The 19,691-nt window shown below is 51.6% G+C and overlaps 1 protein-coding gene across 1 annotated transcript; it reads right to left on the reverse strand.

Moving 5' to 3' along the window:
* LOC8085401 (RING-H2 finger protein ATL74) lies at positions 1 to 1,432 on the reverse strand. The gene has a single exon (XM_002458644.2). It carries the CDS (start codon positions 999 to 1,001, stop codon positions 396 to 398), a length of 606 nt encoding a protein of 201 aa, XP_002458689.1. The 5' UTR covers positions 1,002 to 1,432; the 3' UTR covers positions 1 to 395.

Below are 19,691 nucleotides of genomic sequence, written 5' to 3' on the forward strand. Positions count from 1 at the left end.
TTTCCAAAATCTAGTGACCTGCAAACCTCCGTGCTCTGCTCGGTGCTCCAAAACTGTGCCAAATCGAACATGTACAAACTAAACTGTATTATTGCAAGCCTAACTGCCTATAGAGGCGTACCCCGTCGCCGTCATCGACTCCCAGTATACACAAACAGCCAGCTGCTGCGACGTGTACGAGCAAGCCAAGCTAAAGTACAGACCCAAGGGATAATATCGTGAAGGACATGCTGCAATCTTTGACTAGACTGTGACCTACAAAGAGTGCTGGCCCCACTCGTCGGCCTCTCACAGCAAAATATCTCACGGACCACGGAACGAAGCTCTCGCATACCTGCCGTGTGGCTCCACCACCAGTGGGCGCGCACACGGGGCCCGCCTCCCTCCCGTCCACGTCATCCGATGACAACGGCGATGGCAGCAGCCTCGCTGCCCTGCCGCCGGCTGCCCCCTGCGGCGGGAGCGGGAGCGGCGGCGGCGGCGGCCTTCGCGCCGTCGAGCACGGAGCCCCGGCACGTGGGGCAGGAGTCGTGCGACAGGAGCCAGGTGTCGACGCAGCGGACGTGGTAGCCGTGGGCGCAGCGCGGCAGCACGCGCACCTTCTCGCCGTCCGCGAACTCGCCGAGGCAGATGGCGCAGACGTCGGCGTCGACGGCGGCTCCGTCGGCGCCGCACGCGCCGTACACCTCGACGGGGATGCTCCGGAGCGCGCGCTTCTTGAGCCCGCCCGCGCCGGCGCCGGCGCCGCCGTCCTCCCCCTCCGACGCGCGGCGCGCCCAGCGGATGAGGCAGCGCGCGAGCGAGTTGAGGCCCAGCGCGAAGAGGAGCGCGAACAGCAGCGCGGCCAGGATGATGACCATGTTGGTGTCGAAGCTGGCGTCGCTGCTGCCCCCGGGGCTGCTGCTCAGCGCGTGCTGCGCCTCGGTGGCGGCGCTCCCCGGCGCCGGCGGCGACCCCGGCGGGCTCATGTACCAGCTCATCGACTTGGCGTGCACGCCCATGGCCACCCGCACGACGAGACTAGACCCCCCAACGCCGCTGCCGTCCTCCTCCTCCTCTGCCTCTTAAGCGGTGACCGCGGTGCAGTTACGCGCCGGCGGCACAGGTGATGCTCGGTGGCAAAAAAAGGGAGGGGACGCTGCAGCTGCGGCCACCGCGAACCAGAGTCCAGACTGCAGAGAGCGTTAGCTTTAGAGCACCCACTCCGCAGCTAACTTGGTTTGGAAAAGTTTTGAGGCTTGTGATCAGTGTGATCCGGCCTTTTTGATGGACGATCTCGCGTCGCCCACGAGCCCGGACCGGGTCGGTTTCTCTAGTAGGGTCACCAGCCGTGAAGTGGAAAGCTCCCCCGGCGCAAGCGGCCGGCGAAGGAGATTTTATAGCGGGGAGGCAAGATTTCGGGGGGAGCGGAGCTGAGGCGCTCGGCTCGGTGGCGGTTGGAGCGGAGGGGTCGGTTCCGGGTCACTTTACGGTGGGCCTTGCCTGGCCTTCCAAAAGTTCGCGCCTCTCATCACATGAGAAATATCTGTGCTCGTCTCGTAGGCTTGCTGTATGCTGCGCATGCACACACTTGTTGCTTGTTCGGCTTGTCCGTGCTGGCCTGATGCTGGGCGTGCAAATCAGGCGGCCACGCGCGTGCGCTCATGGAATACCTACGCGTGCTTTTCGTTTGCTTTTGCTGGCGGCCCGGCCGGCGGCCGGACTCCACGCCGTCGGCCTCAGCTCACTCATCTGTCGGCACTCGGCAGAGGCCAGAAGCAGAGAGCAATGGCTTCTCGAGTTCTGCACGGAAACGTCCAGTTTCTGAGGCGTGGTCGTGTGGATGAACCAGGATCGGATGATTCCATCCAGCTTCTGAGCTGAGGTACCTCCGCAAAGCAATTTGGAGGTCCTTAGTCCTTGGAAGCTGGATCAGGGCAGCAACATGTGGGTCAAAACGATGATGGCAAGCACAGCTATCTAGTGAAGAATCCTCTAAACCCACAAATATTCCTCAAGGGCTTGTCCAGACTCTGCACAATTTTGTCCTCCACACCCGATTCTTTTCGGCGCTTTGATCAAGATCAGATGGTTATGAGGTTTTGTTTCCACTTAGTCTTCCCGAGTAGCTCACCATTGGACATCATCTCTATGTGATGCCTCCGCCACACTTGCCTTTCGCCTTTGAGAGCTCTTCGTTGTTCGATCCACTGATAACCCATCAATTCATGACACCCAAGCCATTGGCCTCTGGCTTGCTTAACCGGCTCACTCCACCTCACAACATCGCTACCTTTTGATGATATGGACTTAGTGTAACCCCAGTGTTTATCAAAGAGCCCACTCCAGTTAGGGTGGGCCAAGGCATTCGAGTACGAGGCCCAACCAGAACAGGGTACATTATCGAACTTGGTGGACAAACAATCGATCGAATGAAGCTTGGAGATCAAGATATACCTAAAGTGATCGATTATATCCTATAGATTTCCTTGTAACCGAAATGGAAATCTATATCTCGATTGAATGAGATCAGATATGTAACCCTAGCAAATTAGGCACTTAGGCTCGCATAGCCATCAACACCCCCTGTAAGCATCAAGGATATGAGATAAGAGATCTATACTCTCCACTGGACATATACGTGATTTGCTAATCTTCATTGCCGGAGCTAAATCCTTCGATAGCCGTATGTTCGCCTCGTTCACCTAGCCTTCCTGATTTCCTACTTGGCCGAATGAGCTTTCTTTAAGGTTGGTATCTCTCACGGAAATTGTGAATTTCAAACATTGAATTTTAATCTTGTCAGAGCTAGAGAATATGCCATAAAAGAGAAGATGAAAAATTCGGATGTGGGCAGTTTTTTTAGTTTTTTTCTCATGTGTGGTATAACTTTAGTTTTTTTTAGAAGAATAGCTTTTGTAAATAAATACATTGCTAGGTACACATGAGTAGGAACTAGAACAAGGTAACGGAGGGTTGCACTGCACCCTCTGCTACATTGGGTGGATCTGTTCTTAGACTGATAATGCTTGTGATCCCTTTCTTTATGTATTGGTTAAATGCCAATAATAGTTTTTTATTGGACATTTTGACTTAGTAGCCATGTGTTTCTCACTCTAATCCGCGTACTTGACCTTTTTCTTCCACTACTTCATTTTGTATCTCTTATTTGGACCCAGTACTAGGAACTATTAATTTTCCTATTCCCATTAGAATCACATTCATTACATTTTGCCAAGCAATCATATCTCTTATTCATAGCATAGCTCTTTTTGAACAAATTTCCATCTTTCCACAGACAACTATAAAATTGCTTCCCTTTACTAGGGCCAACCCCCAAAAGCTATGCTATTTGTTCGACTCTCACGTGAATAAAGCTTTTCTGAAAAAGAAAAGAATAGACAACTTTAAAATCAAACCAGCTATGGGCATTATTATATATAATAGAAAGGAAGATTGGAATGTCCAATCGAAGAAAAGAAAAAGGCATATCAACTATTCTAGCCTTTCTTTATTACGAGGCTTGGGAAATCTGCTATAAAACAATTAAGGGCCATTTGGATCCTTTTACTTGGTAGAATTGAAATTTACTTAATAAATTAGGCTATTTAGCTTGAAATTTGGCATTCCATTACTTTTTAAAGTTCACATATAAGCCTATCTCAAATTTATAGGGTGGGAGATAAAAATTAGTTCTATAAAATCATCATTCTATATTTATATTTTACAACTTATAACATGTTGTTCAACTCGCTCCCCTAAGGTAGAAATACAACACAAAAGTATCTCTCTCGTATAGCCAACAATAATATACAAATACAATTCTTATACAACCATATTAGTTTAATTAGTATATGTCTAAATTATAATTATTAAAAATAAGTTTAATTCCAAAGGATCCAAACGGGCGAAAACCTAAAAAGCAATTAATTAAACTTCCCCCAATGATGGCTTTTTTTTATCTCATCCGTTTTTCGATTGCATAAAAGAAAGGAAAGTCTTACGGTGTAGGTATTATTTTGCAAATAGAGCCACTTAGCTGCCGCCTACCGTGTAGGCAGGGGAAAGAAGAGTAGGAATGCGGGCTCCTTTCACTTTTGCAAGATGGATAGCAACGCTGAAGCACACTAGCAAGTAGCAAGAATGAACATTGTAGCGCATGCCGCCAAAGCAGTTTCGTTTCGTCGAAGGTTTTTCCTTTGCATAGTGCGCATGCATGCATCATCGTATCAGCTCCTGACACTGCGGATCCGCTGTAAAGTAGTCTAATCTATCCTTAAACCAATACACAGGTTACAGGCAGTGTGTGTGTACAGGCAGGAGCAGGATGCTTTTCCAGAGACAAAGCCAACTGCAGCCTTATCTAGTCTACTACGTAATTGAGGCTGTCACAGTCAGATGGCAAAGCGCCAATACACAAGTGAAAAATGAAAAATGGCTGCATACCGGCAGCTGCCTTGCTAGTGCTAGTGCATGCTCATGTATCTATCTATCATCTGAACCCGGAATAATTTTAAGTTTTCTTAGAGTTAATTAATCTCAAATTTAACTATATCATCACCACTCATCATTTCAAGTATGTATTATAAAATATATTCCTTGACGTGTATAATAATATTTATTAGTTCATATCAATATTTTTTTATAGAATTAGTTGAACATAAAACTATATTTTTTTATTTAGAAAAAATCTAGAATTACAAACTTATTATGGAACTTGGACGGAGGAAGTATCAGCACAAAAGTGTGCATGCACGAACTCATTTCCTAGTTTCCAAAATAAACGTGTGTGCAGTACGTAAAGCCTGCAAAGAGATAAAGCCAGTGACAAAGCTAGCAACCTTGTCATGATGTCATGATGTGCATAGTTTATCTGGCGAGGACGCTAGGTAGATGTGTGTATATCTTTAACAAATCGGGATCGGAGCTGTTTCTCTTTGAAAGGCAAATCCGGACCTGTTGCATACTTGCATATGTGCACCTCCGGTTGCGAGCTCAAAAAGATGGACAAGACCAGCTGCTGTTGCTACTGTCATTTTAGCTTGGCACTTTTTTTTTTAAAGAGACGATCCATGGCACTTTAAAATTTTTTTTAGCTTAGCACTTATCAACACTTCGTATTTTATTGTGATCAGATATTTTTTCAGTCCAACACATACGATGGAAAGAAGATCCATAGCACTCGTCATCATCCGCAACATGTGGATGTTTTTTTTTCTTTTTTCCCAAGTATCCCAGTTTTCAGTTGCGGTTTCAACTCTTCTTGTGAAGTAAGCAAGCATGCATCAGAGATATCTCAAGAGAATCTATGATAATGATGAGTGTCGACGAAAGCTAGTCGGCAGTCTACCTTGGGGTATACCCACGGTAGTAGTTTATCGGTAGACGGTGCGCAAACTACGAACTCGATGGTGACGCAAGACACGGACAAGCTTTTTATCCAGGTTCGGCCGCCGAGTTGGCGTAATACCTACGTCCTGCGTCTGGTTGTATTGATTTGTGCCGAGAGAATATGATGTGATAGGGGGTCCCTTGCCCCTCCTTATATAGTCTGGAGGGCAGGGTTACAGATCTAGAAACTAATCCTAGTCGGTTACAATTGCCATAGATAATTCGATATCAATTCCTATTCTAACCGACTAGAATCCTGCTTGATCTCCACGTCTTGTTTCCTTGCGCGAAACTCGGGCTGTCGGATCAAGCCTTGAACTCGTCTCGTAGTGGGCCAAGCTTCCTGGCTGAAGTCTAGCCGTAAGGGTATAGGGGTTTATACCCCCACAGCTAGTCCCCGAGCGCCATGTATTGTGATGCAACACGCCGTCTTGAGCTTCTTCGATCGGCGAGGCTTGTCGTCTTCAATAAGCGGGGAAATCGCCCAAACAGTTGCAACGGTTCCTTGACCAACTCGAAAGACAGTTGATCAACATTGACATCGAAGAAGCAGGTTGTTCGAAGAATCCATGGTGCTCTAAAAAAAACTTCTTTCCTGGTGAAGTGTGCCCACTTTGCCTTTCTGAAAGGTAGAAGCATCAAAAAAGCAAGCAGATTCACCGCTAGGTGAAGTGTGCCCACTTAGTCCCCGAGCCTGGTAGTAGGTGGCGTAGGCACGTGGTGCCAGGGTCAAAAGAAAATTCCCCAAAGTAGTTTTGAGACTGAGATGCATCGCTAGATGCATCGTACCGATGTAGTCCCCGAGCTTGCTGGAAGGCGAAGTATGAGCCTTGTAGCAAGGTCTAAAAAATTGAATCTACCAGTCCCCGAGCATGTCATGCTCGTCTGCAATCGAAAAGACCAATCGACCAGTCCCCAGGCACTTAGTGTGCTGCTTGGAATTACATGTTACTATACTGTACGACCAGTCCCCGAGCATCAAGTGCTCAGTGGTCGGTGCATGCCTTAAAGCTTTGAGCTGATAGACTGAGCGACCAGTCCCCGAGCGTCGAGTACTCGGTGGTCGGTGCAGTTCTTGAAGTTCTGAGTTGATAGACTGGGTAACCAGTCCCCGAGCGTCGAGTGCTCGGTGGTCGGTGCAGTCCTTGAAGTTCCGAACTGATAGACTAGGCAGCCAGTCCCCGAGCGTCGAGTGCTCGGTGGTCGGTGCAGTCCTTGAAGTTCCGAGCTGATAGACTGGGCGACCAGTCCCCGAGCGTCGAGTGCTCGGTGGTCGGTGCAGTCCCCGGATTGCTGACTCACTGGCGTATGTGTCTTCTTACTTTTGAAAAGATCTTTCCAATTAAAGTTGACGTGACGGGGTCTCCTGACGATATGTCAGACGGATGCATGAAAAGCTGCACCTAGCAACTGTACAACCGCTCTTTGCATGGTTTGAGAAAAGGAAACCATCAATTGGTACGAAAACTCCGCCGCATTAATTGTCTATAATCATTGTAAACCGAAACGCCGCGTCCGCCGCATGGCCTGCCCACTTCCCGAGAATACAGGAAGTGGGAGAGGTGGGGTCGCGGGTTTATAAGGGCCTAATAGGACCGCCTGTACCGCTTCTCCTGCCATTGCCTTCAAACCTTCCGCTCTCATCTTCTCCAATCTCCTGCATCTTCCTAACTCCAGCCCACATTCGCACCTCTAATGGCGAAGAGCGACTCCAGGAAGAGGGCCGAACTGATGGCCAAGGAGTGGAAGAAGTCTCGCAGCACCACAAAATCTCTTGGTGACCTCGTCGACATGGGGCTTCTGCACGGCGCAGAGCTCGGCGGCTGGAGGGCGCCGGAGGGGGAGAGCTACCCCGACCCTCGCGCCGGTGAGATCGTCGTTTTTGAGGATTTCATCAAGAGAGGCTTTGGTGTTCCTGTTCATCCTTTTCTTCAAGGTCTTCTTTTGTACTATGAGATCGGGATTTGCAATCTGCACCCGAACTCAATTCTCCTTATTTCCACCTTCATCCATCTGTGCGAGGCCTATGTTGGCATAGAGCCGCACTTTGATCTTTTCCGGTACCTTTTCTGTCTGAGGAAGAAGGGAGCAGTTGGAGGCTCCAAGGTTGCAGGTGGAGTATACCTCAACCTTCGTGATGGGATGAAGAATCGCTACCTGCACTGCCCATGGAACACCTCCTTGACCGAATGGTACAGGAAGTGGTTCTACATCAGGGAGGAACCGGGCAGCTCCACGTTCTGCGACGTGGGGTACGTTCCCGAGAAGAGGACGAGCTGGACCGACCGCCCAGAGTTCGACGGTCAAGTGGCGGACCTGATGAAGCTGATCGACTGGTCGCGCCTGGATGGGTTTGGCGTGGTCGGCAACTTCATTTGCCGCCGGGTGATGCCCTGCCAGAAGAGGGTGCACTCGGCGTACGAGTATGCCGGTAGCGCAGACCCGACCAGGATGCGGTCGGAGATCTTGGAGAAAGCGGAGGTACAACAGCTGCTGAACGAGCTGTTTAACTTCGCGGATGGGGGCTTCACCCGTAGCAGTGATCGGGTGCAAGCCTTCAAGTTAGGACGACCAGCACCAAAGGTATGTAGCAGACTCCGTTTGATCATTCGTATATCGTCTGCAGTTGACTCATCTCTTGTTGCTTTTGCAGGTCGGTGATGTCGACCGGTGCGTGGTGTATGTATCCCTGGCACCGGGGATGGAAGATCCTGTGGGAGAGGTCCCGCCAGAGGAGGACGCTGCTCGGTGTACTCATTACACCAGCAGTGAGGAAGACCGAGCCCGCCCCGTCCCGACCTCCGAAGAGAGGGTAGCAGGGAAAAGGCCATTGCCGGCGGATCCCTTGCCGACACCGGGGCTGCCGGCAGACCTACCGGCGGAGAGCAGCCAAGCGCCGAAGCGTCGTCGGCTCGTGCGGATCGTCGACGACGATGACGACGACGAGGAGGCTGCGCCGTCGTTGGTCCGACGGCCTCGGAGCCGCCCAGACACTGCGCCGGTCGCCACTGATCGAGTGGCTAGCGGCGCCGCTGCCCCGCGGGTTGCCGAGGTGGGGGCACAGGTGCCGACCGGCCGGGCGAGGAGGAGGTTCACCGCGACCCATCGTCGGTCAGACCTGTAAGTGTTCGACTTACGTATTTTGGACTCCTCTTTTTTTTTCTTTTTTTTTTAACTTTTGTTCCTGCAGTGCGGCATCGGATGTCGACCCTGGCCAAACTGCCGGCCAGGGAACGGGCGAGCCTGCCCGCGGTTCTGGGGATGCGGCCCCCCAGACCACAGAGCAGGCAACAGCTGCAGTCGCGCCTGGGAGCACCGGGGGGCTCCCGAGCGCGGCGCCGACTACAACAAGCAGCCCGACCAGGGCTGGAGAGGCTCCCCCGACTGACTCCTCGGAGAAGGGAAGATCTCCGACCGCTCCTCCTGCCGGGGGGAGTGAAGTCCCCCCGCCGCCCCGAGCAGGAGCCTCTCCGGCTGCGGGCTCCCCAGGTCTGGTCCAAGGGCTAGTGATGCCTGGGACCACCACCGGGGGTGACGCAGCCCAGGAGGAGCAAACCAGGGTGGCCTCCGACGACGAGGTGGAAGAGATCGAGGGTCGTCCCCGTGATGGCCGCCAACACGTGTATGTGTGGCACCAACGCGGGGATCACTTTATCGGTCATGAGGAGCTTGCCGAGTCCGAAGAGGCCGCCAGGGTGGAGCGCGCGGCCAAGCGCCTTGTCGACGAAGTCAAGGTAAGCGGCTTTTTTTTTGTGTTGCTGCGCATTCTTTTGCCTTGTCTTGCTTGATCGTTATATGCTTGCTTTGTAGGACGTGATGAAAACGGCAAAGTACCGGAAACGGTGCTTTGACCAGATAGAAGGCGTCATGGCCGAGAACAAGGCCCTTGCCGCGGAGGTAGACCGGTTGCGGGCGGAGGTCGGGGAGAAGGTGGTCGAGATGAGCGCCGAAAAGGAGCGTCGTCTCGACCTCGCTCGTCGTCTGGCCGACCAGTACCGGCTGCAGGAAGGTTAGTCATACGCTCCGAGCAGTTTCGCATATTTGTATAGTTTGCTTTGCTGACCAGTTTAGGATTCACGCAGACTTGGAGGAGGAGGTGGCGAGCCTCCAACAAGAGAAGGAGCAGCTCGGCCAACAGCTCGCCAGTGCACAGGAGTCCGAGCGGCGAGCGGAAGAGGAATTGGGTCGAAAAGACCGGGAGTTAGCTGGTAATGGGTGCCGCCTTGTTGGTTGCTGCCTGCCCCTTTGCTTGTCTGGTATGCCGAAAGTAACGTTTCGTTTCGTTTGCAGTGCTCAAGGTGAACACCAAAAAGCACCTGGATGACCTGATCAAGGACCGGGACTCCTGGAAGGTCAACTGTTGCAGGATCTGGAAGGGAGTGTCCCCGGTCCTGGACCTGATCAGTCCCGAGCTCCCGCAGAGCCAGCCCCGCGCGCCGCAGTTGACCCCGGTCGAGAAGGCGCAACGGGCGTGGGACTGGCTCCAGCAGTTTGTGAAGGACGCTGGGGAGTTTGCCGGCGCGCACGTCCTCAGCATGGTACGCGCCCACTACCCCCTGGTCGACTTGAGCAGGCTGGAGAAGGGGTACCCGAAGGAAGTCGGCCCACAGGAAGCGGACGAACTTCGGGGTAGTCTGCTGGACTTGTCGTCGACAGTGATCGGCGACATCAACCTGTGCGGAACGGCCACTCCTCCAGACCAGCCGAGCTCAGATAGGTCGGCCAGGGAGTTGTCGGGCGCGTCCGTTGCTGGAGATGGGCGGTCGACGCCTGCGGTCTCGACCAGCCAGGCGCCGGTGGCCCCGACCCCTTCGTCCGGGCAGCAGGGCCAGGCGGGTGATCAGCCCGAGCAGCTAGGCCAATAAAGTAGTCTGTAGGAATAGACTAGTATCTGCCCGTCAGGGTATTTATTGTAAACTTTGTATGTAAAGTTTGTAATAAAGTTTTCTTTCTTGTCATGACTGTTGTTTTGAGCGCTGTAAAAATATCTGAGTGACGTGTCACCGTATTTGTCTTGGTTGTCGCCAAGAGCATCCATTGCAGGAGTTTTGCCGAGTGCTGTGTGTGACAAGGTATAGGCGAAAAATAGAGAATTTCATTATCAAAAATTATAAGATACTTACAAAAGAAAGTCATTAAAACTTCATGGATAGAAACGTCGCAGTTTGTCGATGTGCCAAGAGTTAGGCACTCGTGTTCCGTCTGGGTATGCCAATCTGTAGGACGTAGGTCGTGTGACCTCGGTCACCATGAAGGGTCCTTCCCAGGGAGTGGATAACTTGTGCATTCCCTCCTGGCTTGTTTTCCATCGAAGCACCAGATCGCCGACCACGAAGGAACGGTCCTTGACGTTCCTGTTGTAGTATCGCCTGACTGCCGCGAGATATTTTGCTGTTCGGAGACATGAAACTAAACGCTTTTCCTCCATGCAATTGATTTCGAGTTCTCTGGCGTTGTCGGCAGTCACCTCGTCGTAGTGCTCGATTCTAGGAGATCCGAAGTGTATGTCGGACGGCAGGACCGCCTCTGCACCGTATACCATGAAGTAGGGAGACACCCCTGTGTTTCGACTGGTCTGGGTTCGGAGGCCCCAGACTACTGCCGGCAATTCTCTCATCCATCGACCGGGTGCTCTGTCGTTTTCGGTGTACAGCCTCTTCTTTAGGGCGTCAACGATCATTCCATTAGCACGTTCGACTTGACCGTTGGCACGTGGATGTGCTACTGACACATATTTTATTACTATGCCTCTGTCATCGCAGAAATCCCAAAAAGTGGTGCCAGTAAACTGAGTGCCCAGGTCGGTGATTATGTTGTTCGGGATGCCGAATCTGTGTATGATTTGATTGAGAAACTCCACAGCCTTCTCGGAGGTTGCCTTGACCAGGGGCATGTATTCAATCCACTTGGAGAACTTGTCGATTAGCACGAAGACAAACTTGAAATTGCCCGGGGCTGGTTTAAATGGTCCGATCATGTCAAGCCCCCAGCAAGCAAAGGGCCAAGACGACGGGATAGTTTGAATTTCATGGGCAGGTACGTGAGTCCTCTTAGCGAAAAACTGACATCCTTCGCAATGCCGAACCAGTTTTTCTGCGTCGCCGACCGCGGTTGGCCAATAAAAACCTGCTCGGAAAGCCTTTCCGACCAGCGTTCTAGATGCGGCGTGATTGCCGCAGGATCCAGCGTGTATGTCTTCCAAGAGCTTGATACCATCATCTTGGGGTATGCACTTGAGCAGTACTTCGGAGCTTGCGTTTTTCCGCATGAGTTTTCCGTCGACCAGGATGTAGTTCTTTGATCGTCGGATGAGGCGCTCGTTCTCTGTTTTGTCCTGATAGCCTGTCCCGTCTGATATGTATTTGATGAACGGGATACGCCAGTCACGCCCACCGGTTGTCGGAGTGGCGTCATCTATGAGCATTGCCTCGGTGGGTTGCTTGTCGACCAGGGGAGGGCTTACGCTTGGCTCATGGATGTCCTGGACAAAAATACCCCGCGGGATCTGGGCCCGAGATGAGCCTAACTTTGACAACGCATCTGCTGCTTGGTTCTTATCCCGGACCACGTGGATGTACTCTATGCCATAGAAGTTAGTTTCCCATTTGCGAATTTCTTTGCAGTAGAGATCCATCTTCTCGTGGGTTGCGTCCCACTCCTTGTTGAGCTGGTTGATGACCAAAGCGGAGTCGCCGTAGACATAGAGGCGCTTGACCCCCAGTTCAACGGCTAGTCGTATGCCGTGTAAGCATGCTTCGTATTCGGCGACGTTGTTTGACGCCGGGAAAAGGATCCTAAGGACGTAGCGGAGTTTGTCCTTGTTGGGTGATACGAACAATATCCCAGCGCCTGCACCGTTGATGTTCAAGGACCCATCAAAGAACATTGACCAGTGGTCTGAGACATCGGGAACGGAAGGCTCGTTGAGATCCGTCCATTCGGCAATGAAATCGACCAGGGCTTGGGACTTGACAGTGGTGCGACTCTGGAACTCCAGGGAAAATGGACATAATTCCATTGCCCATTTCACGATTCTGCCATTGGCGTCTTTATTGCGCAGGATGTCCCCGAGAGGAAAGCTGGTTGTCACCAGGACTCGATGGCCGTCAAAGTAGTGCTTTAGTTTTCTTGACGTTATCAGGATGGCGTATATAAGCTTCTGTATTTGTGGGTACCTGGCCTTGGATTCGTTTAAAACTTCGCTTATGAAGTAAACGGGTCTCTGGACCTTGAAGACGTGACCTGGTTCATCTCGCTCGACCACTATTGCCGTGGAGACAACTCTGTCGGTTGTAGCAATGTAGAGGAGCAGGTCCTCATTGGGCTGAGGCGCTGTGAGGACAGGCGGTGAAGTGAGGAAGGTCTTAAGCTGAGTGAACGCAGCGTCGGCTTCTTCGGTCCAGGAGAATTTTTCTGACGCTTTCAATAGTTTGAAGAAAGGGAGGCCTTTTTCTCCCAGCCTTGAGATGAAACGACTGAGGGCGGCCATGCATCCGGTTAGCTTCTGAATATCCTTGACGTTCTTCGGTGGTCGCATGTCGAGTACGGCTTTGACTTTTGAAGGGTTTGGTCGTATGCCGTCGCAACTGACGACGTTGCCGAGCAGTAGACCGGAAGGAACGCCGAAAATGCATTTCTTGGGGTTGAGCTTCCACTTGTACCTATTGAGTGCCTTGAAGGTTCGGTCTAAGTTGTCGATTAGGGTGCTCGCGTCCCTTGTTTTTACGACCACGTCGTCCACATAGGCCTCGACGAGGTCATCGCGAATCTCGTCGTGGAGGCATTGCTGGATGGCCCTTTGATAAGTGGCCCCGGCGTTTTTAAGTCCGAAAGACATGGTAGTGTAACAGTATGCGCTGAAGGGTGTGATGAAGGATGTTTTGATCTGATCTTCTTCCTTTAACGAGATCTGGTGATAACCAGAGTAGCAATCTAGAAAGGAGAGGAGTTCGCATCCGGCCGTTGAGTCGACCACCTCGTCGATGCGAGGAAGACCAAAAGGATCTTTAGGACAGTGTTTGTTGAGATCGGTGTAATCAACGCACATTCTCCATTCATTATTCTTTTTGCGTACAAGAACCGGATTGGCGAGCCAATCGGGATGATACACCTCTTTTATGAATCCGGCTGCTAGAAGCCGTGTTATTTCTGTCCTAATAGCCTCCTTTTTGTCACGAGCGAACCGTCGCAGTTTTTGCTTGATTGGTCTTGCGGTCTTCGAGACGTTTAAGGAGTGCTCGATCAGGTTCCGTGGGACACCGGGCATGTCTGCGGGTTTCCATGCGAAAACGCTCACGTTGTCCCTTAGAAACCTGACGAGCGCGTCTTCCTATTTTGGATCCAGGTTAGCCCCGATGAGGGCTGTCTTCTCGGGGTTGCCTTCGACCAGCTGCACTTCTTTGTACTCCTTGGATTTCGAATTCTTTCTGGCTGTCTCCTGCTCAGGTAACCGGAGCTGGTCGGGGGGCAGCTGTGCGGCTTGGTTTGCTGTTTCCACCATGCGGATTGAGAGGTCAATTGCCTCGGTGATCTTGAAGCTTTCTTCTTCGCAGGTGTACGCAGTGTAGACGTTGCCTCTGACGGTCAGGACACCCTTCTCCGTGGGCATCTTAAGCACTAGGTATGAGTAGTGCGGGACTGCCATGAACTTTGTCAGCGATGGGCGGCCCAGTATGGCGTGGTAGGTCCCGTCGAAGTCCGCGACTATGAAGTTGATGAACTCCGTCCGGAAGTGATCGGGTGTGCCGAATTGGACAGGCAATGTTATCTGTCCGAGGGGCACCGAACTTTGACCTGGCAAAACCCCCCAGAATTGGGCGTCGTAAGGTTTTAGTTGCGCCGGTGATATCTTGAGGGCGGGCAGGCTGTTGCGGAAGAGGATGTCGATGGAGCTTCCCCCGTCCACGAGCACGCGCTCGAATCTGATGCTATTGATGCAGGGATCAAGAATCAGTGGGAAACGACCCGGCTCTGGGATAGCGGCCCACTGGTCCTTCCTGCTGAACGCGATCTCCCTGTGGGACCAGGCGGGGAATTTCGGATCTGCGATCAGCCCGTCCGTGCTGTCTATGTTGAGGCAGGCTCTCTTTAACAGCTTTCTTTCTCGCTTGGACTCAGTGGAGACCTTGCCCCCGAAAATGGAGTGAACCACGTCGGTGGGGCTGACGTATTGGTGTCGGGGGTCCCTGTCTTGGTCCTCATCCTCATCTTCGTGGTCGTGCCTGTCGCGTTTGCTACTTTTCTTGGCGGTGTCTTCTTGGGCGGCCCGCCGTGTATAGATACTTTTGAGGACGCGGCACTCTTCCATGGTATGGTTAGACTTTGGGTGTAGCTGGCACGGTCCCTTCAACGTTTTGTTGTAGTCGTCTTGGTAGTCCCGTCGTCCATTGGGACGTTTGACCGTGTTTACTTCGTGGTCGTATTCGCGAGGGCGCTTTCCTCTGAAGTCGTCGCGGCTGTCGCGCCGCCGATCCCAACCCTCTCGGTGATCGCGGTTGTCGGAGCGGCGGTGATTTCTGTTGTCGTAGCGACTACGACCATCATCTCGCCGGGAGGGCTGGTCGGTGCCTCTCGCATCGTCTCGGATTAGTTTTTCTGCGTCATCAGCATCGGCATAATTTTTAGCCGTGGCTAGGAGCTCTGCTACCGTTGATGGGCGCTTACGCAACAGCTTGTTCCTCAGCGCTTCATGGAAACGCAAGCCCTTGATAAAGGCTGATATGGCCTCGTCGTGAGAAATCTTCGGGATTTTGAGGCGCATATCCGAGAATCGTCGGATGTAATCGCGCAGAGGTTCATTCTTCCTGTCTCTTATCCTTTCAAGGTCATACTTGTTTCCGGGCTGCTCGCATGTGGCGATGAAGTTGTCGATGAAAGCCTGTCGTAGCTCTTCCCAAGAGTCGAAGGAGTCCTTAGGCAAGCCGAGAAGCCACTGATGACCAGCCTGGTCGAGGACTACGGGGAAGTAGTTAGCCATGACGTGCTCATCTCCTGCCGCTGATCGGACGGCGATTTCGTAGAGGGTGATCCAGTTCTCTGGATTTTCCTTGCCGTCGTATTTTTTAAGTTTTTCGAGCTTGAAATTGCGGGGCCACACGACCTGGCGGAGGTGTGAGGAGAACTGCCTTAGGCCCGGAGGACCATGGGTCGCATCGTACTCGATGCGGCGCAGGTTTTCGTGGACTGCTCTCTCTGCGGCGCGCCTGTTGATGCGGTCCCGGGCATCTTTGGGAGGGATGTTGTGGCGGAGATCCCTGTGTTGATCTTCTTCTTCTTGGCCGCGTACGCGATTCTGCTGGCGGCGGCCATCGGCGTCCCGACCACCATCGTCGCGCCGTGAGTCCCCTCGACGGTTGTCGGGAGAGCGGCTGCGGCGACGCCTGCTGGGTGAGGCCCGGCTACGGTGAGTCTGGTCGGAGGCGGCTTCCGTATAAGAGACGTCCTGGACTCTCTTGAGCAGAGTGGCTGTCTGTCCCATCGCGGCGATCAGGTGTGCTCGAATACTGGTCCGGACTCCCTGGCATTCGGGGGTGTCAGGAAGCCGATCCAGGTTGGCCATGGCGACAGCCACGTTGGCGCTTGGCGTTTTGTAGACCGGCTGGTCCCCGACCATGTCAAAGGCATCGTTGAGGTTGCCTGGTGGTGTCTGTTGTTGCTCGTCCGCACGCCGTCGAGCGCGATCGGCGTTACGCTGTTCGCGGAGTTGCCTCTGGTCGTCTGTTTCTCCGTCAACAGCCGGTTCGTCGGCGCTGACATTGAATACGATATCCCCTCGCCGGGGGGGAATATCGGGAATCGGTCGAAACCCGGAGGGTGTGAAGGAAAATCCAGGTCGTAGTCCTCGTCTTCGGTGTTCACAACCTCGGTGGGGACGGAGCCGGTGCTTGAGTTGGTGCTGGAAACCTGGCCGTCCCGTAGCTCTCGGATGGTCACCATGTTGACATGGTGATGATTGTTCCTTGTCGGCGACCAGCCCGCTTTGCTGAAAACGGATTGGACATGCTGTGAGTAAACAGAGGCCGAGTTGTTCAGGCCGCAAGGATAGTCTTCCTTTTTGAGCTCGACGGATCGTCCTGAGGGGGTTGAGGTTATCGTCAGGGACGTTCCTAGCCGTTCGTGTGTGGCGACACGAGTTGGCCGGCGGAATTTCGAAAAATCCGCTCGAGCAGCTTGGTCGGGCCGGCGCAGAACTCCATCTATTAGTTGGGAGACTTCGAGTAGCTTGAAGTCAGCGCGATCGAGCGCTTGGAGGAGGTCCGAGCAGTCGATCTCCTTTCCCTTGTAGAGCGGGAACGGTGGTCGGGAGCTCGGTGCCGTCATGCGTGTGGTTGGAGACGGCGTGATCTCAGATTGGATCTGGATCTCTTTCGGAACCGTGGTCGCGAAACCGCCGCTGCACGTCGTCCACGTGATCTGGCCGACGGTGAACGTGAGGCCTTCGGGCACGGTCGCGGAAGCTGGGATCGTGACCATCTTGTTCGCCGGAAAAGTTGCACGCACACCCCCTACCTGGCGCGCCACTGTCGACGAAAGCTAGTCGGCAGTCTACCTTGGGGTATACCCACGGTAGTAGTTTATCGGTAGACGGTGCGCAAACTACGAACTCGATGGTGACGCAAGACACGGACAAGCTTTTTATCCAAGTTCGGCCGCCGAGTTGGCGTAATACCTACGTCCTGCGTCTGGTTGTATTGATTTGTGCCGAGAGAATATGATGTGATAGGGGGTCCCTTGCCCCTCCTTATATAGTCTGGAGGGCAGGGTTACAGATCTAGAAACTAATCCTAGTCGGTTACAATTGCCATAGATAATTCGATATCAATTCCTATTCTAACCGACTAGAATCCTGCTTGATCTCCACGTCTTGTTTCCTTGCGCGAAACTCGGGCTGTCGGATCAAGCCTTGAACTCGTCTCGTAGTGGGCCAAGCTTTCTGGCTGAAGTCTAGCCGTAAGGGTATAGGGGTTTATACCCCCACAATGAGTAATCACCAAGTGCACATTACATTCGAGTTTAACCAGCATATAGCTGATCCCCGCCGCTCAAGAAGTTAAACTCTTCCTAAGCTCTTGTGGGACTGCTGTACTTCATGATTTTGGGTCCTACTTCAGAAACTGCTTGGTCGAGTAGCTCAACGATTTTCTAGAACTTCCATTGTGTCACCAAAATGAATTAAGAGGCCTCCATCTCCACGGAGTTAGTTGCTCTAGAAATTTATAGAGCTAAGGTTTCTGGAGGGCTCTGCTCTGCATCTAGCTATTACCTCTCACAGTTTTTAATGAGACCTCCATCTTCACACGTTGTTTCTTTTTCTGTGTACATAGTTTTTAAGTATTCAGAGTCTGTATGGAAACAAATACTATTTGTTAGCTAGCTAAAAGTTAGTATAAATTGACTCTAGTACATCTAAACAGGAGGACTAATAGCTCAGTTTTTTTTGATAAATCTTTAGCTAGTTGTTAGCCAACTAACTAGTCAACCATATGCAATTTAAGCTAACTTTTAGCCAATCTGATAACTAAAATCATGTGTATGTAACAATGCTCTTACTTAGACGTATCGTATGTATCAAGGCGGAGAACAAAATCATATATATTATTATAAAATATAAAAGGCAAAACAGTAGAGCCCTTGCAAACAGATTAGTATAGTCTCAGTGTATCACATTGTTTTCTTACTGTTGACCTTTTGTCGCGTGTAAGCTGTGCCCAACTGGTACATGCATGCATGCCCGTGCTGTCTTACGATTGTGTACTCCCAGTCAGCAGTGAGATATTTCTGTGTGGGGCCGGCGGGGCGTTTTGCTGTTTCCTGGGATAAGATGAAAGTGAAAAAAAAAAATCCACTGCACAATGGCCAAAGCGGGTGTATGTGCCCCCAACCCCAGCAAAAGGATTACGTGCTCCGCTTTGGATGTGTGCACGTTTCGTTGGACGCGCCGTGCAGAATGCGATCTCTCTTACGTGTCGAATCTGTTTTTTTCGCAATATACAAACTGCCACGCGATCAAATCCTCGCACCTCAGCGAGTGCAGTTGGTATAAAGTACCCAGCAGCGTCCGAGTCGTGCTGTGTGAGCTTTTTGTCGCGCGCGCACCACCAGTGACGCGCGCGGGTGGCCACCTGGCTACGGAGAATTGGAGGACCTCGCATGGCATTAGCATCACTGTGCTCTGGTTGCTATTGCTAGTACAACTGTTGCTTGGGATACTCTGAACCTGAGCTGTTTTAGGCAGTTAAACAGAGGCCGATAATCCATATCCATTGCATGCGTTCGGGAATACGATAATTGCGCCGTCGTCTGCAGCGACGTCTTCTGTGTTTAAGGATCAGGCTGAACGGGTCGTGTTCTCTCGATCGGGAATATTCATATTCTGCTCTCCACAAATGGGAGTGAGACAGAGGTAGCCTCAGCCACTTTTTTTAACTTGTTCATTCAGATTTGAGATAGCCGCGGCTCGATTTGCAGCGCTAGCGCATCCAACTAAGGTAACCTCAGAGGTCAGTTCAATGAACTCGTGGCGTAGCACGCTGGTGGCAGCTTGTGGCTGCGAACGATGGTGCTCCCTGCCATTCATTTCCAGCTGATCGTTCGTGCCCAAGAGACTTTCACACTGATTTCGAACTTCACGAGTCTCGTCGCACAGCTTGATCTGCTTTAAAGCGTAAATCAGTCGTGTCAGGAAATTTCTCCTCAAACCAAGAGCCTGCAATATGCTGGATCGAAAAGCCTCAGGTCTCAGCCTATCAGGGCGACAAACTGGCTTGGACAGGACGTAGGAGGTCCGCTCCCCCGTTCCTTCTTTCCATGTCGGCCACTCCTACTCAGCGTATATAATTTTTTTTAGTAAAATAAAAAAACTCTCTTTAATAATTTGATATCTTAATTCCCTATCTTTTATAAAAGCATCTCTAGCAGTTTAGTAAATGACTTCTCATCCATAATTTTTTTAGCAAAATAAAGAAAAATCCTCTTCAATAGTTTGGCATGGCTAACTCTTTTTCTTGTGACTACTGCTTTCATATCTAACTAGTAAATGGGCCTTGTTCTAGTTAACGCACTCTGGCCCATTAACGTTGGTATTGAGCTCCCGAGTCCGTTGGGTACCTCTGTAGTTTCCCAGCTTCAGTTTTCACTGAAGTCCTCTTCTTCAGTGTAGTAACGGCTAGGTACAAGACACTTTACTATGTCAAGTTTTCCTTGAATGAACAACTCTCAAATTTTGGTGAAAATGTTTATATTGAGGTTAAATCACAACACTCTACTAGTACGCCGTATTTTAGCAAGGAGAGGAATTAAATTAGATGCTTTGTGCCCACTGT

Source organism: Sorghum bicolor, chromosome 3, assembly GCF_000003195.3.
Source record: "Sorghum bicolor cultivar BTx623 chromosome 3, Sorghum_bicolor_NCBIv3, whole genome shotgun sequence".
NCBI classification, from domain to species: Eukaryota; Viridiplantae; Streptophyta; class Magnoliopsida; order Poales; family Poaceae; genus Sorghum; species Sorghum bicolor.